Here is an 18,132-nt window from a genome sequence, read left to right on the forward strand (position 1 = left end):
TCCCTCAGCTTCTGACTGAAGAGTAGGGGTGGAAAGGGGAGATGTGAGAATTGGGGGTGGGGAGCTGTAGTTGGCAGCTATGTGCATTTCTGGGCATGTCTGTGATTGGGGGACAGGTTGGGGTTCAGGCTTAAGAAAAACTCCCATGCTCTAAAGCAGTGTAAGGTGGAACTATGGGGTGGTAGTGAGGAGCCTGTCCCCAGAGGAGTCCAAGGAGAGATTCTGCACAGAAAGTCTTGGCTGTATGGCGGAGGGGGGTGTCTCACAGCGTGGTTCACTGCCTGGGAGGACCCCAAAGCTGCTGTCCGTGACATCTGGGCTGGCTTGGTGCTGATTCCTGCATTCTGGCCTGAGACCTCTGGGTTCTGAGCTGTGACGTTGCTTCGGAGCTGGGATGTCTGGGGTCTTGGTTCAGGGTCAAGGCCTCTGGGTTCTGAGCATCAGCTGGGACAGAGTGCGGGGGGGCGGGGATATAGCCAAGGTCTTGGTGGGAGGAAGTTTTGTGGCAGGTAGGACACGGGAGCACAGTCTGAGCTGACCCTTATTAGGGGTGTGGGTTTCTGACGGGGTGGAGACAGGGCCTCACGTGCGGTGTTGTGGCCACGTCTGGATGATTTCGTACAACCGATCTGGCGAGAGCGTTTGCTGCATGTCCCAGTGTCCTTTGACCTCGTCATTGGGGTGCAGAACTCCTTTAGCCACACCACAAGCCAGCAGGCTCGGCTGCCCTGATGGCCCGGGGCAGGGGTGTCCGCTCTGGGTGGGGCAGAGGCAGGAGTTGAGTTGGGGCTCCCTCAGAGAACAAGGGGCAGTATGGGCAGCGCTTCCAACAGTGCACGCCCAGCTGGCCTGCCAGGGCCCATATCCCGCTCTGCCATTCCCTAGCCCTAACTTAACTGCTCTGTGCCTCAGTTTCCTCATCTGTGAAAGGAGAGACCAGTGGTCCCTGCTACAGGGCTATGCAATCATATGCTTTCTATACAGCCTGTGGAATGGCACCTGGTATGGCAAATGCCAGCTGTCTTCGTGACTCCTTATTCTCCCTTTGCCCCAGGCCTTTGGGTCCTACCCACAGCAATGCTGTTACCAAGCACTGCTTGGTGCCATGGGCTGGCAGAGGAACTTTTCTATAGATTGAGTCATCCTCATCCGAACTGTGTGGTTGAAATGGTTATTACTCGAGGGAGGAAATGAAACTTGGAAAAGCAGAGTCACTTGCGCGAGGTCACAGAGCTTGTAGGTGGCCATGCTAACGACCTCACACTGTTCTGTGCTGTCCCCTAGGCCTGCATCAGCTCCTTCTCCTGACTGGCTGGACAGCCACTCACCCATGTAGTTGCCTGTGAAGGTGATGCCGATGGATCTGAGGTTCCAGCTTGTCCCTGAGTGGTCCCCCTTGACCGTCCAGCCCGGGCCCTCAGACACAAGCCCGTCTTCTCCTTCTCCGATTAGGGAGCTGTAGGGGGCGGGGCTGAGGGAGGGTGATGAGTGAGGGAGGGCCTCCTGGGACAGGACCCCCTCCCCCTCCTCCACTCACCTCTGCCTTTGTTCCTGTCACTCACACACAGTGTGCCCACACCCTCCTTATCCCCTGTTCTCCCTCAACAACTGCAATGACAGTGGCCCCTGCTGTTCCAAGCACAGCTCTGCGTGCACCTTTCTCATCCTTGCAGCAACCCGTGAGTCACTACTGCCGCCATCCTGTAGCTAGAGAATCAGAGAGGTGGAGACACCTGCCCACAGCCACACAGCCAGTCAGGGACAGAGCCAGGATTTTCACCCAGGTCCCATGACTCCCACCCCCAGAATCTGATTCCTTGCTCTCCTGCCTCTCTGGAGGATTTGTTGAGCTCTTGATTTGCTTAGTCCTCACATGCAGCTCTCTGAGGCAGGTACTGTTGTCACCCTGACTTTAAGCTGAGGAAGGAGAGACTTAGAGATGATTTGCCCAAGGTCACGCCCCAGAGGCCCCTGCCTCAACTCTCCATCGAGAAGCTCTTCCGCTTCCTGTCCTGTTCCCCGCCAGGGTCCACTTAAGTGACAGGGTCAGGGACTTCAGGGCTGGGGCCACCATCGGCCATGGAGCCTATAGCCCCGGCAGATCCTTAAGACTCATTCGACACCCCTCGATTGAGTGAGTGTGACTGGGGACGTCACAGTTAACTAGGAGATGGATGTCTGGAGCAGCAGCATCTGCCACCTTCAGCCCCTGGCTCACAGTTGCCAGTGATGCACAGTGTGTCAGAACTTCCGAATCTGGAGTCCTGAATCTGCCACTTAGGAAGCCTGACTCTCAGAATCCAGATCTGAAGACGCTAGAATTACCATATTGACACTGGCTCCCAGGACTGGGCCGGTAATGGCCCTACTTATGTCTCCAGCATCTGGCACAGGTGTATTTATTAAATGAATGCATCTAATTTAAATCACCACCAGCACCAGGTGGGTGCAGTGGGGAGCCCCATCTTACAGATAAAGAAACCGAGGCCCTGAGAAAATGTGAGGTGACAAGGGGGGAAGATTCAGAACATTTGGGTCAGGCTCTGAATCCTAACATCTGAGAAACAGACCCAAGTCTGCTTTCCTGCAGGCAGTTCAGGCCCAAGGCTGTGGAGCCAGGCTGTGGTCTTCGTAACTCAAGGGCATGCTAAGAATGGGAGTGTCTTGGAAACAAAATCTTGACGCTGGAAACTTTGAATTGTAAAACCTTGACCCAGAAGAGCTGGGGATACTCTGTGGGGCTTCTAGAGTTCTCTGAGTGAGATCCCCAGATTTCTTGGCCGCACCCTGGCCCAATGGGAGCCCCGTAAGTGTGGGACCCAGGAACCTGCATTTCCGGTAAGGCGTGGGCAGCTAGAAGGAGAGCATGCTCACAGCTGTCCCTTAGCTCCTGCCTCTTCAATAGAGCCAGGGTCCCCACCGGGACCCACAGGCCCTGTGCTCCTCCCATCTCTTCCTCATTGCCATCACTCCTCCCAGTGACCTCCATCCACCCTGACCTCTGGCCTTTCTGCCTGACCTCTGGCTTTTCCGCTTGCTTGGCCTCACCCCCTTTACCCCTGCGGTCCCCTCAGCTTCCTATGCTTCCCCAGCTGCCCCCTCCCAGAGCCACCAGAACATGAAGATGTTTCCTCACCCTGCCCTTCCAGAGGAGCCCTTGTGGGTCTGGTTTCCGTTTCTGAGGTCACTCAGTCACCCCGCTTCTATCTCATCTGAATTCATCATGTGTGCAGCCGGAGTCTCCCCGCTGGTCTTTAAATCCAGTCAGGTGAGGGTCGCACTGTTCACGGCTGTGTTCCGAGCCCAGCAGCTGGCATGTGGCCTGGGGCGGAGCAGGTGCCTAATGGCCTCCATCGGTAGACTTGGAGACTAAGCCCACGTGCCAGGTTGTGTCCCAGGTGCTTTGTGTGTCGGGGTTTCATGCTCAGGTGGACCATAGTGCCCCGCCGAGGCTCGGGCCCGCATGAGCAGAGCTAGGACTGGCCCCTGACCCCAGCTCAACCAGACTGACTGCCTCCCAGCAAAGGCGCCAGACTTGGTCAGGAGGAACCCTTGTCACCACGTTTTCTCAGGGCCTCGTTGGCTTCAGGGGCTCCAGCAGAGAGGACACTTTCGCGGGTGTTGGCAAAGTCGGTCTTTTCCTCTGGGAAGCAGTGTGTGGACATCCGCCTTTCCTCCCTCCTCGCATCTCTGCACTGCCCACATACGCCCCAGCCCTATGCGGTGATATGGTGATACGGGAGAAGCGACCCAGTGCAGCTGAGGCCACTGTGCCAGGTGTCCCCGGGGGTCCCCGCCGCGGTCTCCCGCTCGGGCACACCCTTCCCGCCTCCCCTCTGCGCTTCCTTGTCGCCCAGGTCGCGGCAGCCGCGCGTCTGCTTATGGTCGCGCTGCGCGTTCTGGGCCTGCGGCCAGCACAAGACTGGTGTGCGGCAGGAGCCGCCCGCCACGTGCAACACTACCACGGAGCGCCGTTGTGGGTTCAGACTCTGCCAGCACTCGGGTGCTGGGCCCCTCACTCTTTCCAGGGCGCCGTGGAGCTGCAGCAGGGCTCGTCTTCTCCTGCTGCTCGGAGGCCAAGGAAGGCCAGGAGCGCCCAGGGGACCCAGGGAGCACGGCGATGGGGCGGAGCGCAAGCCGCCCGGGCCACCTTTCTGTGCGAGGGCGTCACGGTGGGGCCAGCCTCGCTTCGCACCCCTGCAGGTGACGTGGGACCCCAGACTCTGCTTCCTTCTCCCGGGGCGCTGCCACAGGGTGCGCTGTGGTTGGGTCCGAGGTAGGGGGAGTGAGAAGCCATGACGGAGCAAAGGGGCCCCTCGCCCAGCTGAGCACGGGCGGGCGGGCGGAGGGGGAGGCGCACAGGCCCCTGGGCACTTTGCCAGGTGGTCTCTAGGAGAGCCAGGGCCTGGATCCTCACCCCGCTTTGTAGCATCTCTCAGCGGGGGGGTCTCGGACGACTCAGCAGGAACTTAACACCATGAAGAGATGGGGCCCTGGGGTGTGGGGTGAGCACTTCTTCCTTCTTCCCGCAGGTACTGAGGTAACAAAGACTGCCTTTTAAAAACACTTCTCCCAGGCCCCAGCCAGGTGTCATTTAACCCCTTCCTCAAACCTCAGAGATGAGACTTGAGAAGCCCATTTCACAGTTGAGCAAACTGAGGCTGGGAGAGGCAAAGTCGTGTTGCTGAGACACAGGACATAGTCGAGCCTGGTGGCCCAGAGCCCGGATTCAGAGCCAGGCTGCCTGCGTTTGAATTCTGGCCACATGTTACTGCGTGAGCGCAGGCAGGTGACCTGACCTTTCTGTGCCTCAGTTTCCCCCACCTGCAAAACGGGGATGATCATTGATAATAGGGTCAATGTGGGATTCAATAGGTTGATAGAGCTGAGCCCTTAGAAGATGCCTGGCTCATAGTGAAGCACACACACCACTGAGACTCAACCCAGTGTCACGTGTTTTCTTCTACCATATTTTCCATGCTCAGGTAGAGCATGCTTATACCCACGGGGTCATTGAATGGCACACTAGGCATGTCTAAGCACTTCTCATGAATTACCGTATGCTCCCAACAGGTTTGTGAGATAATATGATCAACCTCCTTTTATAGTCAAGGAAACTGAGGCCTGGAGGGCTTAACACTGACAGCGAGAAGACGGTGATGCCGGAGCTTAGCCACAGGCATCCTAGCCCCAGAGATCACGTTCTGAATCATATATTCCATTTTCTACAAACATATAAGGACATATTTTTAAAAAGTTAAAACCATGCGTATCATTTTGACTTTTGTCACCTAATATTTCATGCGTATCCCTCCAGGTCAGTGCGTGTTTCTCATAATAATTGCATAATATGTCATGGTACAGGCTTACCATGTTGACATAATATTTTCTTTCTTTGATACTTTCGAGTCATTTCCTCTCAAAACTATATAAATATTATCAGACATATAGTTATACATACTGAAACATTTATACATGATAAATATAGACTCTAGGTCAAAGACTATACATATTTAATAGATATTACTATTACTAGACTGTTTTCCCCAAAAGGCTGTTAACATTTCATGTTTCCACCAATAATGTACTGGAGCCCCCATTTACCCCAGAGGTGGGTGCTATCACCTCCAAAATATAGAGCTACAAAGTGATTTCTTTTTGTAGCTTTAATAGGCATTTTTTTTAATGAACACTCAAGAGATTGTTTTTTAATATTTGCTGTGCATTTGGATTTGCTATTTGAATTTGTCTTCTGTCAATTACCAGTTTATCTCAATTGCTCATTTAAAAAATAAACTGATGTTTACTATTTTGTTATCAATTTGCACAATGAAGAAAAGACTGATATAACTAAGGCTATATGGAGCTAAGGAATAACACTGTCAATTCACGTGAATTGTAAGGTAAAAGTGAAGACTTCAGAGAAATTTCTCACTTGTGGCAAATGCACAGGCTTCCCCAGCACCTTGGGGCTCTGTAGAGAATGTTCAGTCATCTGTGGGTACTTGGGTACAGAAGTTTGAGAAGCATTCACTGACACATTGGGCTCCTGGGGGTACAAACTATGTCTAGGTCGTCTCTGTATCCTCATGGGCCCCCACAGACCGTGTGCCCAGAGTAGTTTTGGCCCACCCTTCCATCGTCCCATCCACAAATCTACCTTTGTCGAGGAAGAAGCCAAAACGGCAGCCTTAAACTGGTGGAAAGAGGTCAGTTTCGGGAGTGTTCAGACAGCTGTGGGTCTGAATTCTGACTCTCTTATTTCTTCACTGTGTGATCACCTCTATGACCTCAGTTCTCTCCATTTTAAATGGATATAAAAGGACCAGTACGACCAGCCCAGGCTGAAAGGTGAGGGAGGAGGAGGTATCTGCTCCAGTCTAGAAGTCTGATTTCAGATGAAGAAGGCAGGAAGGAGTTGAGGCCTCAGGAAGGAGCCCCTGGGCTTCTGGACTGAGATGGGACCATGTTGAATTGCGGCTCTGGCACCCATCCGTCCACATGCCAGGGAGGCGGTGTGCAGTCCACAGGGCGACTTGGGTGGAGTGATGGAAGGATCAGATGTGTCATACACCTCGGGTCCGCGACCACATGTGCTGGCCTTCTCATGTGTGCCAGTGAGCCCCTTGGAGGCCGAGGTCACAGTAAGGCTAATTGGGCAGCGGGGGTTTAAGTACAAACAGGCTGCTAACAAACTCTGTGACCCTGGGCAAGTGCCTTCTCCATAGCCTCTTCATCACACTCTTACAGAGTAACAACACCTTCGCAGCCTCTTGCATCCCAATAGAGGATATGTGTTCCCCCTGGGTCCGAGCTAAGCAGAACTTCTGGGAAGATGTTTTCCAAAGCATCTGCTTGGAACAGCCTGTCTTCCCTAAAAGATGTGGGGGTAACACAGCCTTTTAAAAAAAAAAACTATATATATATATATATATATGCATATATATTCATATATATGAGAGCTATGGAATAACACACTCATTTCACGTGAATTATAAGCTAAAAGTGGAGAGTCGTGAGAAGTTTCTCCCTTGGGTAATGCACAGGCTTTCCCAGAGCCTTGGGGATCTGTGGGAAATGTTCAATCATCTGCAGGTACTTGGGTACAGATTTGAGAATCACTCAGTGTGACACATTGTGTTCCTTAGATACAAACTATGTCTCATTTTACACTTTTAGTTATTCACTCAGCTAGAATTTATAATTGCATGTGATGTGAGGTCTAACTTTTTCCCAAATAATTAGCCATTTGTCCCTCCACCATTTATTAAATAATTAGACCTGGTTTTAAATTTTGATTCCACCAGTTATTAGTTGGACGACCTTGGTCATTTCGGTAACTCTTGACATGGTCGACCACTTTCTTTTTGAAATTCTTCCGTAACTTTTGTGTCATAGGATTGTCTTAATTTTCCTTCTGCTGCTTCTGGCTGGTCTTTTCTTCTCCTTTTCAGACTCCTTCTTCCCTCCTTGATTGTTACACTTTTTCTGTCTGATGATCTATCGAGGTAATGGCTTCAGTCACCACGGAAATGTACTTGATTTCCAGATTTTAATGTCCAGCTTAGAGCTCTCAGCTGAATTCTGGATCCGTGTGTCCACCTGCCTGGTTAACCTCTCGACTTGGATGTTTCACAGGCACTTCAAATGTAGGATTCCCCAAATGGCTCATGCTTTACTCCTCCAAACTTGGCCCTCTTCCAGAAGTCCCTGTCTAAGGGAATGATATGCTCATCTTCCAGTTACAAAAACCATCCATCTGAGCCCCACCCCTGATCAACCTTTCTTCTCTCCTCTCTCGTTTCCTACACCCAAAATGATGCCCAGCACATAGCAGGTGCTCAGTAAACACCAAATGATAAAATGAATGTGTATTTCACCCATAAGTTGTGTTCCTGTTACCTCCTAAATATCTTGGGAATTAGACTGATGCTATTTCTCCTTTCTCCATACTGGTCCAGTCACTGTCTCCTCACATTTCGAGTGACCTCACAGCATGCACCCTGGCCCCCATTAGGCCAAAGCTCAGGTCCAATTAGGTCTTTCCTGAAGGTCACCCTCAAAACTGAGTCACATTTTTCTGTGGCTTCTCATGATTCTTGGGATGAGTCCCAAGCTCCTCACCAGGCTGCCTCGACCCAAGTCTCACCTCACTCACTTTTAAGACCCTCCTCCTGAGTCCCCTAGCCAACCAGCCCTTCTTGCTGCCCTTGAAGATACTTTGAATACCCTGCCCCCAAGGGGACTTCGTACACACTGTGTACAAGTTTTAAACAGAGGAACCTTAAAATCAGTATCTTCCTAGCTTTGCAATTACAAAACATTCAGCTAGCTTTTTGTAAATATTTGCACATCAGTTTCCTTAATTATAAGAAGAATGTAATCATTAGCCAGGTAGGGTGAAGACTTGTTAGAATGTTATCTATTTTGTATCTTGTGAGACTCAAGTTGACAAGCCCTTATGCGCATTTACCAAAACATCAATGAATAATTCTATTGCCTTTAATCTTGGGACTGTATTACTCATGTACCTTCTTGATGAGAACATAAATTAAATTTACTCCCTGTATGTCTTAGAACATTAACATTTTTCAGTATTTAACTCATCAACTGCCTTTCTTTAATCTCGCTATAATGAATTCAGCCAGTATAAAAACTCCTCAGATTCTTTTGCAGTCAGCAAAAAAAAACACTTGTTTGTTTACAATGATAGAAGTCGAGTTAAATGGTGATTATAGCAAGGACAAGTTTAAAATACAGTGCAGAATTTTCCTTTTCCCTTTGCTGTTCCCAAGCCTGGAGTGCTCAGCCCTCTTACTTGTCCCATCCTCATCGTCACTGTTCCTTTGGTGTCACCTCCTTAGAAGTGACAAATCCCCATATTTGCTTTACCCATTATTTCCTCCGCTTTGCTTTTATCACAGCTATAGTTATTCACTTAGTGTGTAATTCTTTGATTAATTTCTGCCTCTCCTACTACACAGTAAGGTCTAAAAGTAGGTCATGGTATAATTGATTGTCCAAACCGTGACATTTGAGGGTGAAAGGGGGAGCTATTAATAATTACGTTGGGTCAATAGGTGTACACGGAATGCCCCAAATTATCCAGGATGTGTAACTGCCCCATTTAAAGAAGGGGCTATTATTTTTTTCCCTCTCGCTCACAATTACATCCCCAGTTCTTAGCACATAGTTGATGACAAATGCATGTGACTGTCACATGTTAAGCCACCCTCGGTTTCTCCATCTGTGAAGTGAACTTCACGACAGCCCCTCCCCCGTAGCCTGTTGTAGGTGTCAGGCTACCTCCCCCTCATAAGCCTGTTTCTAGACAGGAGAACAGATGGAGGCATACATATCCTATTGTTAAATATTTCAAAGTTATAATCAAGTTCACATGCTAAACAAAATACGATTTACCCTCTTTCCAAAAGCACCTTCAAAAAGACAAAATAGAAAGATATGTGTAAAGCAACAGGCCACCCCACATCCACAAGCGACTTCAAAATGGATTTCCTTTTCTGCCAGAAACCATGCTTCACCCTGGGGAGTCGGACTGGGAGTTGGGGAGGGGGCAGGCCTCTCCCACATTTGTTGAATCAGTCCCTCTTTCAGTAATCTGGGAAACTCACATGATAAATACCCATTTTTCATTCATCTGTGGGTGGAGGGGCCGCTCTGCTTTCACTCCTGCCCGCATTCTCGTCTGCGACTTCCTGCAGGTGTCTCCTCCTTGACCCCCAGTAACTCAGGCGACCTCTGTTCACAAGGTGCTTCTGTTCACCAGCCTGCAGGCAACGTTCTAGTGAGTTCCTCAGAGGAACCAGAGGCTGGAAAGTTCCGCTGGAACTTAGAATTCCTGGATCCTTTGGCGTTCTGCCTGGGAACATGGAGGCTGCTGGAGAGCAGGCTCTGGCTCCTGACTCGCAGCCCACCCCTCTTCTTTTCTAAGTCCTCTTCCCCCACCCCACCATGGGACCTCCTGTGCACCCTGCTTGCTTGCCTCAGCTCTGCCCACAGCCCCAGAGAGAGCAGCCTGCCCCCTCCTTAAAACTACACACTTGACACCCTTGCAGGAAAGAGGCTCACGCAGGTTCTGGAAGGAGCCTAGGGGATGCCCGTTCAGGGAATTCTGGGGTCTTGAAGCCCCAGAGCATGTCCAGAGCGGGGACTCATACGAGTCCGGTGGGGAGAGACTCAGGCCTGAGTCTAAGAGCACTATTGATGCCATTTTCATTCCACATCATTTATTGAGCACCTACCGTGTGCCTCTCCTACAGCATTTATTGTTAAGTGCTGTGAATTTCGCTGTGAACAAAACATAAGTTCCTGCATCCACATTCTAGTGGGAAAGACAGGCAGTAAATAAACTAATACCTATTAGAAGTAGATCTATTTCACGTGGGTGATGTGATTAGCGTGGTGCCTGGCAGGTAACCTCTTTCCTGCAAGGGTGTCAGGTGTGGCCAGGGAGCAGCGTCGGCTCTGATCTTGGGCTTGGTCTTGACTCTGGGGAAAGGATGAAGGCATCGCTCTCCGCAGTTACCTCCTTCTGCCGCCAGGGGGCGAGCAGTGGTTCGCTCCTAATAGCAGTACTAGCAACAGGAGTGTGAAGAACTAAGAGCCAATTGTTCCTGAGAATTGTTTTAAATAATATTTTTAAATTTTTAATCACAGTTGACATCACAATGTTATATCAGTTTCAGGTGTACAACATAGTGATCAAATATCTCTATAACTCAGTAAGTGATCACCCCAATAAATCTAGTGCCCTTCTGACACAGTTATTACATTATTATTGACGATATTCCTTCTACTATACTTTATATCTCCATGACTATTTTGTACCTACTAATTTGTACTTTTTTATTTATATATATATTTTTATTATTTTATTATTATTATTTTTTTTTTATTATTAACACCTGCAGCGCCTGGTCTTCACAGGTGGCCTCCCATCCAAGTACTAACCAGGCCCGACCCTGCTTAGCTTCTGAGATCAGAATAGATCTGGAACGGTCAGGGTGGCATGACTGTGGACTAATTTGTACTTCTTAACCCCTCCCCCTTTTTCAGCAACCCTCCCACCCCTTTTCATCTGGTAACCCTCAAAACATTCTCTGTATTTATGAGGGTTTTTTGTTTGTTTGTTTGTTTGTTTGTTTTGTTCTTTAGATCCCACATGTTAGCGAAATCATATGGCATTTCTCTTTATCTGACGTACTCAACTCAGCACAATACCCTCTAGCTCCATCATAAAATATCTTTTTCTATCCCTTTACTTTCCATCTGTGTATGACTTTTAATCTGAAATGAGTCTCTTGTCGGCAGCCTATGTAAGGGTCTTGTTTTCTATCCATTCTGCCACTTTATCTTTTCATTGGAGCATCTAATCCTTTTTCTTTTGAAGTACTTGTTGATAGGTACATAGTTACTGCCATTTTTTTTATTTGTATTTTTGATACATATCTTTTTCTTCTTCTTAAAGAAGTCCCTTCAACATTTCCTGTAATATTGGCTTAGCGATGATGAACTCTTTTAGCTTTTTCTTGTCTGGGAAGCTCTTTATCTGTCCTTCAATTCTAAATGATAACTTTGCTGGGTGGAGTAATCTTGGTTGTAGGTCCTTGCTTTTCATCAATTTTAATATTTCGTGCCAAGCCCTTCTGTCCCGCAAAGTTTCTGTTGAGAAATCAGCTGACAGTCTTATGGGAGCTCCCTTGTAGGTAACTAAATGCTTTCCTCTTTCTGCTTTAAAGATCCTCTCTTTGTATTTAACCTTTGACATTTTAACTATGATGTGCCTTGGTGTGGGCCTCTTTGGGTTCATCTTGCTTAGGACTCTCTGAGCTTCCTGGGGTTGTGTGTCTATTTCTTTTACCAGGTCAGGGAAATTTTTCATCATTATTTCTTGAAGTAGGTTTTTAATTCCCTGCTCTCTCTTTTCCTTCTGGTATCTCTATGATGTGAATGTTGTCATGCTTGATATTGTTTCAGAGACCCCTTAAACTATCTTTTTTTTTTTTTTATTCTTTTTTCTTGTTGCTGCTCTGATTGGATAGCCTCCACTACCCCATCCTCTAAATCACGGATTCGATCCACTGCTACATCCAACCTATTAATTCCCTCTAATGTACTCTTCTTCTCAGATATCACGTTCTTCATTTCTAACTGGTTCCTTTTTCCATCTCCACTTTAAGTTTTCTATCTCTTTGTTAAAGTTCTCACTGAGTTCATCCACTCTTCCCCTAAGTTCCTTGAGCATCCTTATAACCAGTGTTTTGAACTTTGCATCTGATAGATTGCTTGTCTCCATTTTGGTGAATTCTTTTTCTGGAACTTTGTTCTATTCTTTTCTGTGGAACATGTTTCTTTGTCTCCCCATTTTGGCTGCCTCCCCATATCTGTTTCTGTGTATTAGGTAGGGCTCCTAAGTCTTCCAGGCTTAGTAGAGTGGCTTTATATACTAGATGTCCTGTGGGGCCCAGTGGCACAGACTTCCCTGGTCACCTGAGTGAGGTGCTCAATGTGTGTCCCTTGCATGGGTTGTGTGTGCCCTCCTGTTATAGTTGAGCCTTGGTTGCTGTTTGCAGGCAGATGGGGCGGGGCTTGACCCTTGGGCTGACTGATTATGAGGCTAAGATGGTGATAAGCTGACCCTATGGAGCAGGATTCACTTTAGCAGGGCTCCAGTGCCTGCCCAGTCTGCACTGTGGGTGTGTCCTCCTCAGATGTAGCCCTTGGTGGTGCTCCGGCCCCAGTGCTGATTGAAGCAGGCCACTGGGTGTGCTGGCCCAAGGGCCTCTTGGGAGGGGCCCAGCCACAGGCCAAGTTCAGCCACAGCCTGTGCACCCCCGAGGCCACCTGGTAAGAGTCATCGAGCAATTTGTAGATGACTGCCACCTGTGCTGGGCTTATAGGTGCCTTGAGAGGCTAAGCTGGGAACTGAGGCCAGCTGCTGCTAGTGTGGGGCTTGGGGATCCTCGGCAAGAGGTATGGGGGCACGCTGAGGCCAGATGCTGATTCTTTGGGTTTTTGGAGCCTTTAGGAAATTTTAAGAAAGTCTGCAGTAAGAGCCAAGACAGGCCATTTGCATAGAATAAGCCACTGGAGGAAGCTTGGGTGGGTGTGCATGTTGGGAGGGGCAGAGTCTCAGGGAATCACCTGGGGCGAGTGACCTGTGTTATCCAGGTTGATAGAGACTCAGATATGGCAGTGGCCTGCATCCCCACACTGGGAAGGGGTAGGGCTCAACAAAGGAACAATGCCCTCTGCCAGCCCTTCTGTCTGGGAGAAAGCCACCTCCTCTAGCCCTGAAGCCAGACAATTCAGTTTCCTTCTGTGTCCCTGGTGCTCCTCAAGCCAATGCTCCAGTGCTGAAGCTCAGAGTGAGTGAGTTTGAAGCAAGTAAGTCTGGGCACGGAAACTTTAAGAGGTGTGTCTGTAATTCTGACAACCCCCTCACCGCCACCCCCATCTCATTCAGCCATAATCTTTGCTGGTTTTCACAGCCAGAGGTTGTGGGGACTCCTCTTCCCAGCACTGGAATCCTAGGCTGCAGAGCCCAATGTGGGGCTGGGACTCCTCGCTCCTTGGGTGAGGGAGGGGCTCTGCAGCCAAGACAGCCCTCCCCATTCTCTATTGCTACACACGGTTGTGGGACTGGGCTATTTCATGTCTCCACCCCCCTACCTGTTTTGAGGTGACCTCTTATGTTTGTCCCTGTTGTAGGGCTTCTGTTCAGCCAGCTCTCAGGTGACTCCTTGTGATGTTTGCTGTGTAGTTCCTTTATACATTTGGTGTGGTCGGAGAGGAGGCATGCATAGCATCTACCTTCTGTACCATCTTGATTGGTCTTTGGCCAAGGGTTACTGAATTTTATGTTGATGTCAAAGATCACGAAGTATGTCAGTCCCTCAGATCTGAGTCTATAGCACAATTAGCCAGAGTGCAGAGAGAAAGAGAAGGCCGTTGCAGGCAGAGGCATCAGGATGAGCCAAGACACGAAGAGAAGAGGCAAACAAATGTGGAACTATAAGAAGGCTGATTTTGCTGGGGTATGAGGGACCAGGGTGTGTGGGGAGCCAAGTCCACAGAATTGCTGGAGCTTGTCTGGCACACCGAGAATCCGGACTTCTTGATGTGGACACTGGGGAGCCACGGAAGAGCATATAAGGATGGGAGTGATGTAAGCCACTTTGCATTTTGGGGAGATCATTCTGGGAAGTGGAAAGGGAGAGGGAGTGAGAGTGGGAGATAGACACTCTTGGAGGGTAACCATGGAAACTTTTGGAAGCCAGTTTTCAACCACGAAGGAAGCCACAATTAGTGTGGTCAGTGCTCCGGAGGCAGAGAAGATGCAGAAAGAAACCAAGTCTGTGATAATATTGCTGAGCCACTGAAGGTAGCCTCACATAAGATCAGCCCTCTTACCAAATTCTTCTGCCCTTTGACACTCCATAAATTAGATTAATTTTTACTATTTTCTTGTTTCTACCTCCCAATTGATTAGGACTGTGGTAGTTACTGTACCTTTAAAAGGTCGTGTAATATAATGGTTGTGGTAAGCTGAAAATGGTCCCCCCCCCCCAAGATATCCATGTCCTAATTTCTGGAACCTGTGACTATTTATTTTATGTGACGAAACGAGAACAGCGACGACAGCAAACAACATCATCATCCCCCAAAAGGTTTTCGCAGATGCGATGAAGTTAAGGATCTTGAGATTGGGAGATTATCCTGGATTATCCTGGTGGGTCTTAATTACAACCATATATATCTTTATAAGAAGGAAAAGGGGGATACAGGCAGAAGATTAGGTGATGTGAAGACACGTGGATATCCAATTGTCCCAGCGCCGTTTGTTGAAGAGACCTACTCTTTTCCCATTGAATGATCTTGGCACCCTCATCAAAAATCAATTGGCCACAGATGCATAGGATTTCTTATCACTAATGCATAAAAATACAACTGATTTTTGTATGTTGGTCTTGTATCCCACACCTTTGTTGAATCCTTTTATTAGCTCTAATAGTTTGTGGATCTTTAAAGGATCTACTATCTGTAAGATCATGTCTTCTGCAAATAGAGGCTTACTTCTTCCTTTCCAATTTGGATGCTTTTTAGTTCTTTTACTTGCTTAATTTCTTTGGCTAAAACTTACTGTACGATGATGAACAGGAACATTGGGTGGTAAATGCACAATGCGATATATGTATTACATATTATTGAATTGTACACTTGAAACCTATATAATTTTATTAACTAATGTCATGCCAATAAATTTAATAATAAAAAAGGTGAATGAACCCACGCAGGATAAACCCAAAGGAATCCTCGTCAAGACACATTATACTCAAAGTTCTGACAACTAAAGACAAAAGAAAATGTCTTAAAAGCAGCAAGTGAGAAGAAACACCTTAACTATAAGGGAGAAACAATTCAAATGATAGCATATTTCTCATCAGAAACCATGGAGGCCAGAAGGAACTGGGCACAGTTCAATCACCAAAAGAAAAGAAATGTCCATTTGAAATCCTATACCCATCAAAAATATCCCTCAGAAATAAAGGAGGAAATCAAGACATTCCAGATGAAGAAAATCTAAGAGAATTTGTTTCCTGCAGATCTAGCCTAAAAGGATGGCTAAAAAAAAGTGCTGAAACAGAAAGGAAATGATAAAAGAAGGAATTTTAAAATAAAGGAAGGAAAAAAAAAAACACCAAGAATTAAAACATAGGTAAATGAAACAGACTTTCTCCTCTTGCATTTTCTAAACTATGGTCCATTGATTTCGACAAGGATGTCAAGGTCATTTGATGGAGAAAATGTTATCTTTTCAATAGTGATGCTGGAAGAAATGTTATATCCATTAAGATAAAAATACATCAAAAATTTTAGCCTCATTCCATACCCAAACTTAACTCAATAGATCACAAGCATGGCCAGACATGAGGACAGGGTGCAAAGCGTCCATGTTTTCTCCCAATGTTCCTCTCTCCCTAAATCTCCACATGGTCCACTAGGTGCTTTTATATGGCACCAACAGAGTAGGGATTCCAGAAAAGGAAATAAAGAAAAGTCTAGTTTCAGTTAACTTGTCTAGAATTTTGTAGCTTAGAAAACAAATCCCAGAAACAAGCCATTTTCAGGAAATATGTTTGTTTTTAGTTTACAGGTTATTAATTGACATTTATAATTAAAAACCCTTATCATGGAACTGTTGACTAGCATTTTTCAGAATCTCGAGTGTCCTGTGTCTGTACTCCTCAGGATGGTCCAGAAGAATTTGGCTCCGGTAGAGTGTTTGCTGGGCAGGTATTCCTGTGGGGGTGGGGGGGGTGGGGGATGGAGAGAGAGAGAGTGTGCACGTGCGAGAGAGCGCGTGTGCGCTCGCAAGACAGAGGCATGAAGAACAGACTCGTGTTCACCAGAGATGGGGTGACGGGTAGCTCAACAGAGACTGAACTTCTGGGTGCAACACAGACAACCAAACTCCCTCTTCTGCTCTGCCCTTACCCAGCCAGAATTGGACTCTTACCTGGGCACAGATCCTGGTGAGGAAAACAGACATGCAGTTGGATGTAGTGCCTGGGACTTTAAACCTCACAACAGCTCGATTCTGAGAGCCCATAGACTCAAGACAGCAGTGCCGGAAGCAAGGCCAGAAGGTGCAGTTGGGGCCACAGAAGCAGGTCTGGTGCAGGGGCAGGATGGTCCCCTCATTACAGCACTGCTCCATGGGGTTGTAGATTTGATCCCCGTGCCTGGGTGCTGGCTGGCATATCCACAGTCCATCCTCTGGACAAGCCAGAGCAGGATGGGCTCCAAGGACCAGTCTAGGACCTTTGGGCCCTCCCACTCCGATCCACAGTGCCACCTCCTCCCAGCTCCATGTACCTATGCTCACCTGTGACTCCTTCTGAATTTGAGTCCAGGAGATCTGAAATGAAGACAGCCGCTGAGAAGCAGAAGGAGAAGGAGGAGAGTGCTGTCGAGTGGCCTGTCCACCACTGTCATGGGGCGTCAGGTGACGGCAAAGAGCCTCGTTCCTTGTTGGTAACAGCTCTTAGAAGGTTTTGAGAAGGACTCTGGGGGGTAGAGAGGACTCTGGGAAAAGCTACGATTCTGACATCTGCACATTGGGATATAGAGGTGCCACAGAGGTGATTACAGGGTGGAAAGCCAAGAGTTGATTAGGGAAGAGAGAATTAAGTTTAATGTTCAGAGATATGATAATGCCAAAGCTGGACTTGGGGCTGGAGACCTCTTATCAAAGAGTCTGGGCACCATGGTTCTTGATTTCTCCCCAGAACTGGGACTGGGGCCATCTACTGTGACTTCTACATCACAGGTGACTTATCCTCTCACATTACAACAGAAATTCAGTACTGCTAGAAAGGGAGGTGCATGAAGAGTCATGGTTATGTATATATAAAAGAAAAAAAAAACCACGTCAACATATTTCTGAAACTGCGAAACATGTCTGAACCAGTTCCAACTGACTGCCGCTTTCCCATATATCTTAAAACCTCAGGGTAAATAATGCCTTGGGACCTTTCAGAGTTATGACGTGTCTTTCTTTGAACACTACCGAAAGGGAAGCCCAATTGGAAAAGACCTTTTTGGCATGTTGCCCACCAAACACCAGCTTTCTCTAGATCTCTTATTCTTCTCCACCCTGGCAATGTCAAGGAGTTCCTTTACACTCCCATGCAAGTCACCTCCAGACCTGCCCTGTTGATGATTCTTCAGAGTTATATATAGAAAAGTATGACATCATGGTGTGACCTAGGAGACCAGAGGCTGCAGGAGCTCTGCTAGAGATCATGGAAAAGGACATAGATGGACATAGGATAGACTGCTGGGATTCATCAAACAGACTGAAAGGCGACATCTTGCAGCGCGCCTTGTCCAAAGAAAGGCTCCATCCCTATTTCTTTGTATTATTGTATTGTCACTATCACTGTTATTGCAATGAGATAATAAGTGGGGTGTTATTAGCTGTGTCCCTCTGTTCCCTGTTGGTTTCCTCACCCTGTCACCATGAAAATCTTGGGAAGGCGAAAGAGAGATAAGGCAGAGACTTCGGGACCTTGTAAGAGCTTACAGTTACTGGGAGAGACTTCTTCT

General features: G+C 47.8%; 1 protein-coding gene and 1 pseudogene across 1 annotated transcript; both read right to left on the minus strand.

The window, feature by feature from the left end:
* Positions 1-10,922: 10,922 nt before the first annotated feature.
* On the minus strand, positions 10,923-11,041 carry LOC118611819 (annotated as a pseudogene).
* A 5,195-nt stretch (positions 11,042-16,236) lies between these two features.
* IGFL4 (IGF like family member 4) lies at positions 16,237-17,292 on the minus strand. The gene is made up of 4 exons (XM_036232698.1): positions 17,275-17,292; positions 16,910-16,961; positions 16,541-16,800; positions 16,237-16,323 (listed from the first exon to the last, which is right to left on the minus strand). Exons 1-4 carry the CDS (start codon positions 17,290-17,292, stop codon positions 16,237-16,239), a joined length of 417 nt encoding a protein of 138 aa, XP_036088591.1.
* Positions 17,293-18,132: the final 840 nt, after the last annotated feature.

The sequence above is a fragment of the Rousettus aegyptiacus genome, unplaced genomic scaffold, assembly GCF_014176215.1.
Source record: "Rousettus aegyptiacus isolate mRouAeg1 unplaced genomic scaffold, mRouAeg1.p scaffold_m13_p_14, whole genome shotgun sequence".
NCBI classification, from domain to species: domain Eukaryota; kingdom Metazoa; phylum Chordata; class Mammalia; order Chiroptera; family Pteropodidae; genus Rousettus; species Rousettus aegyptiacus.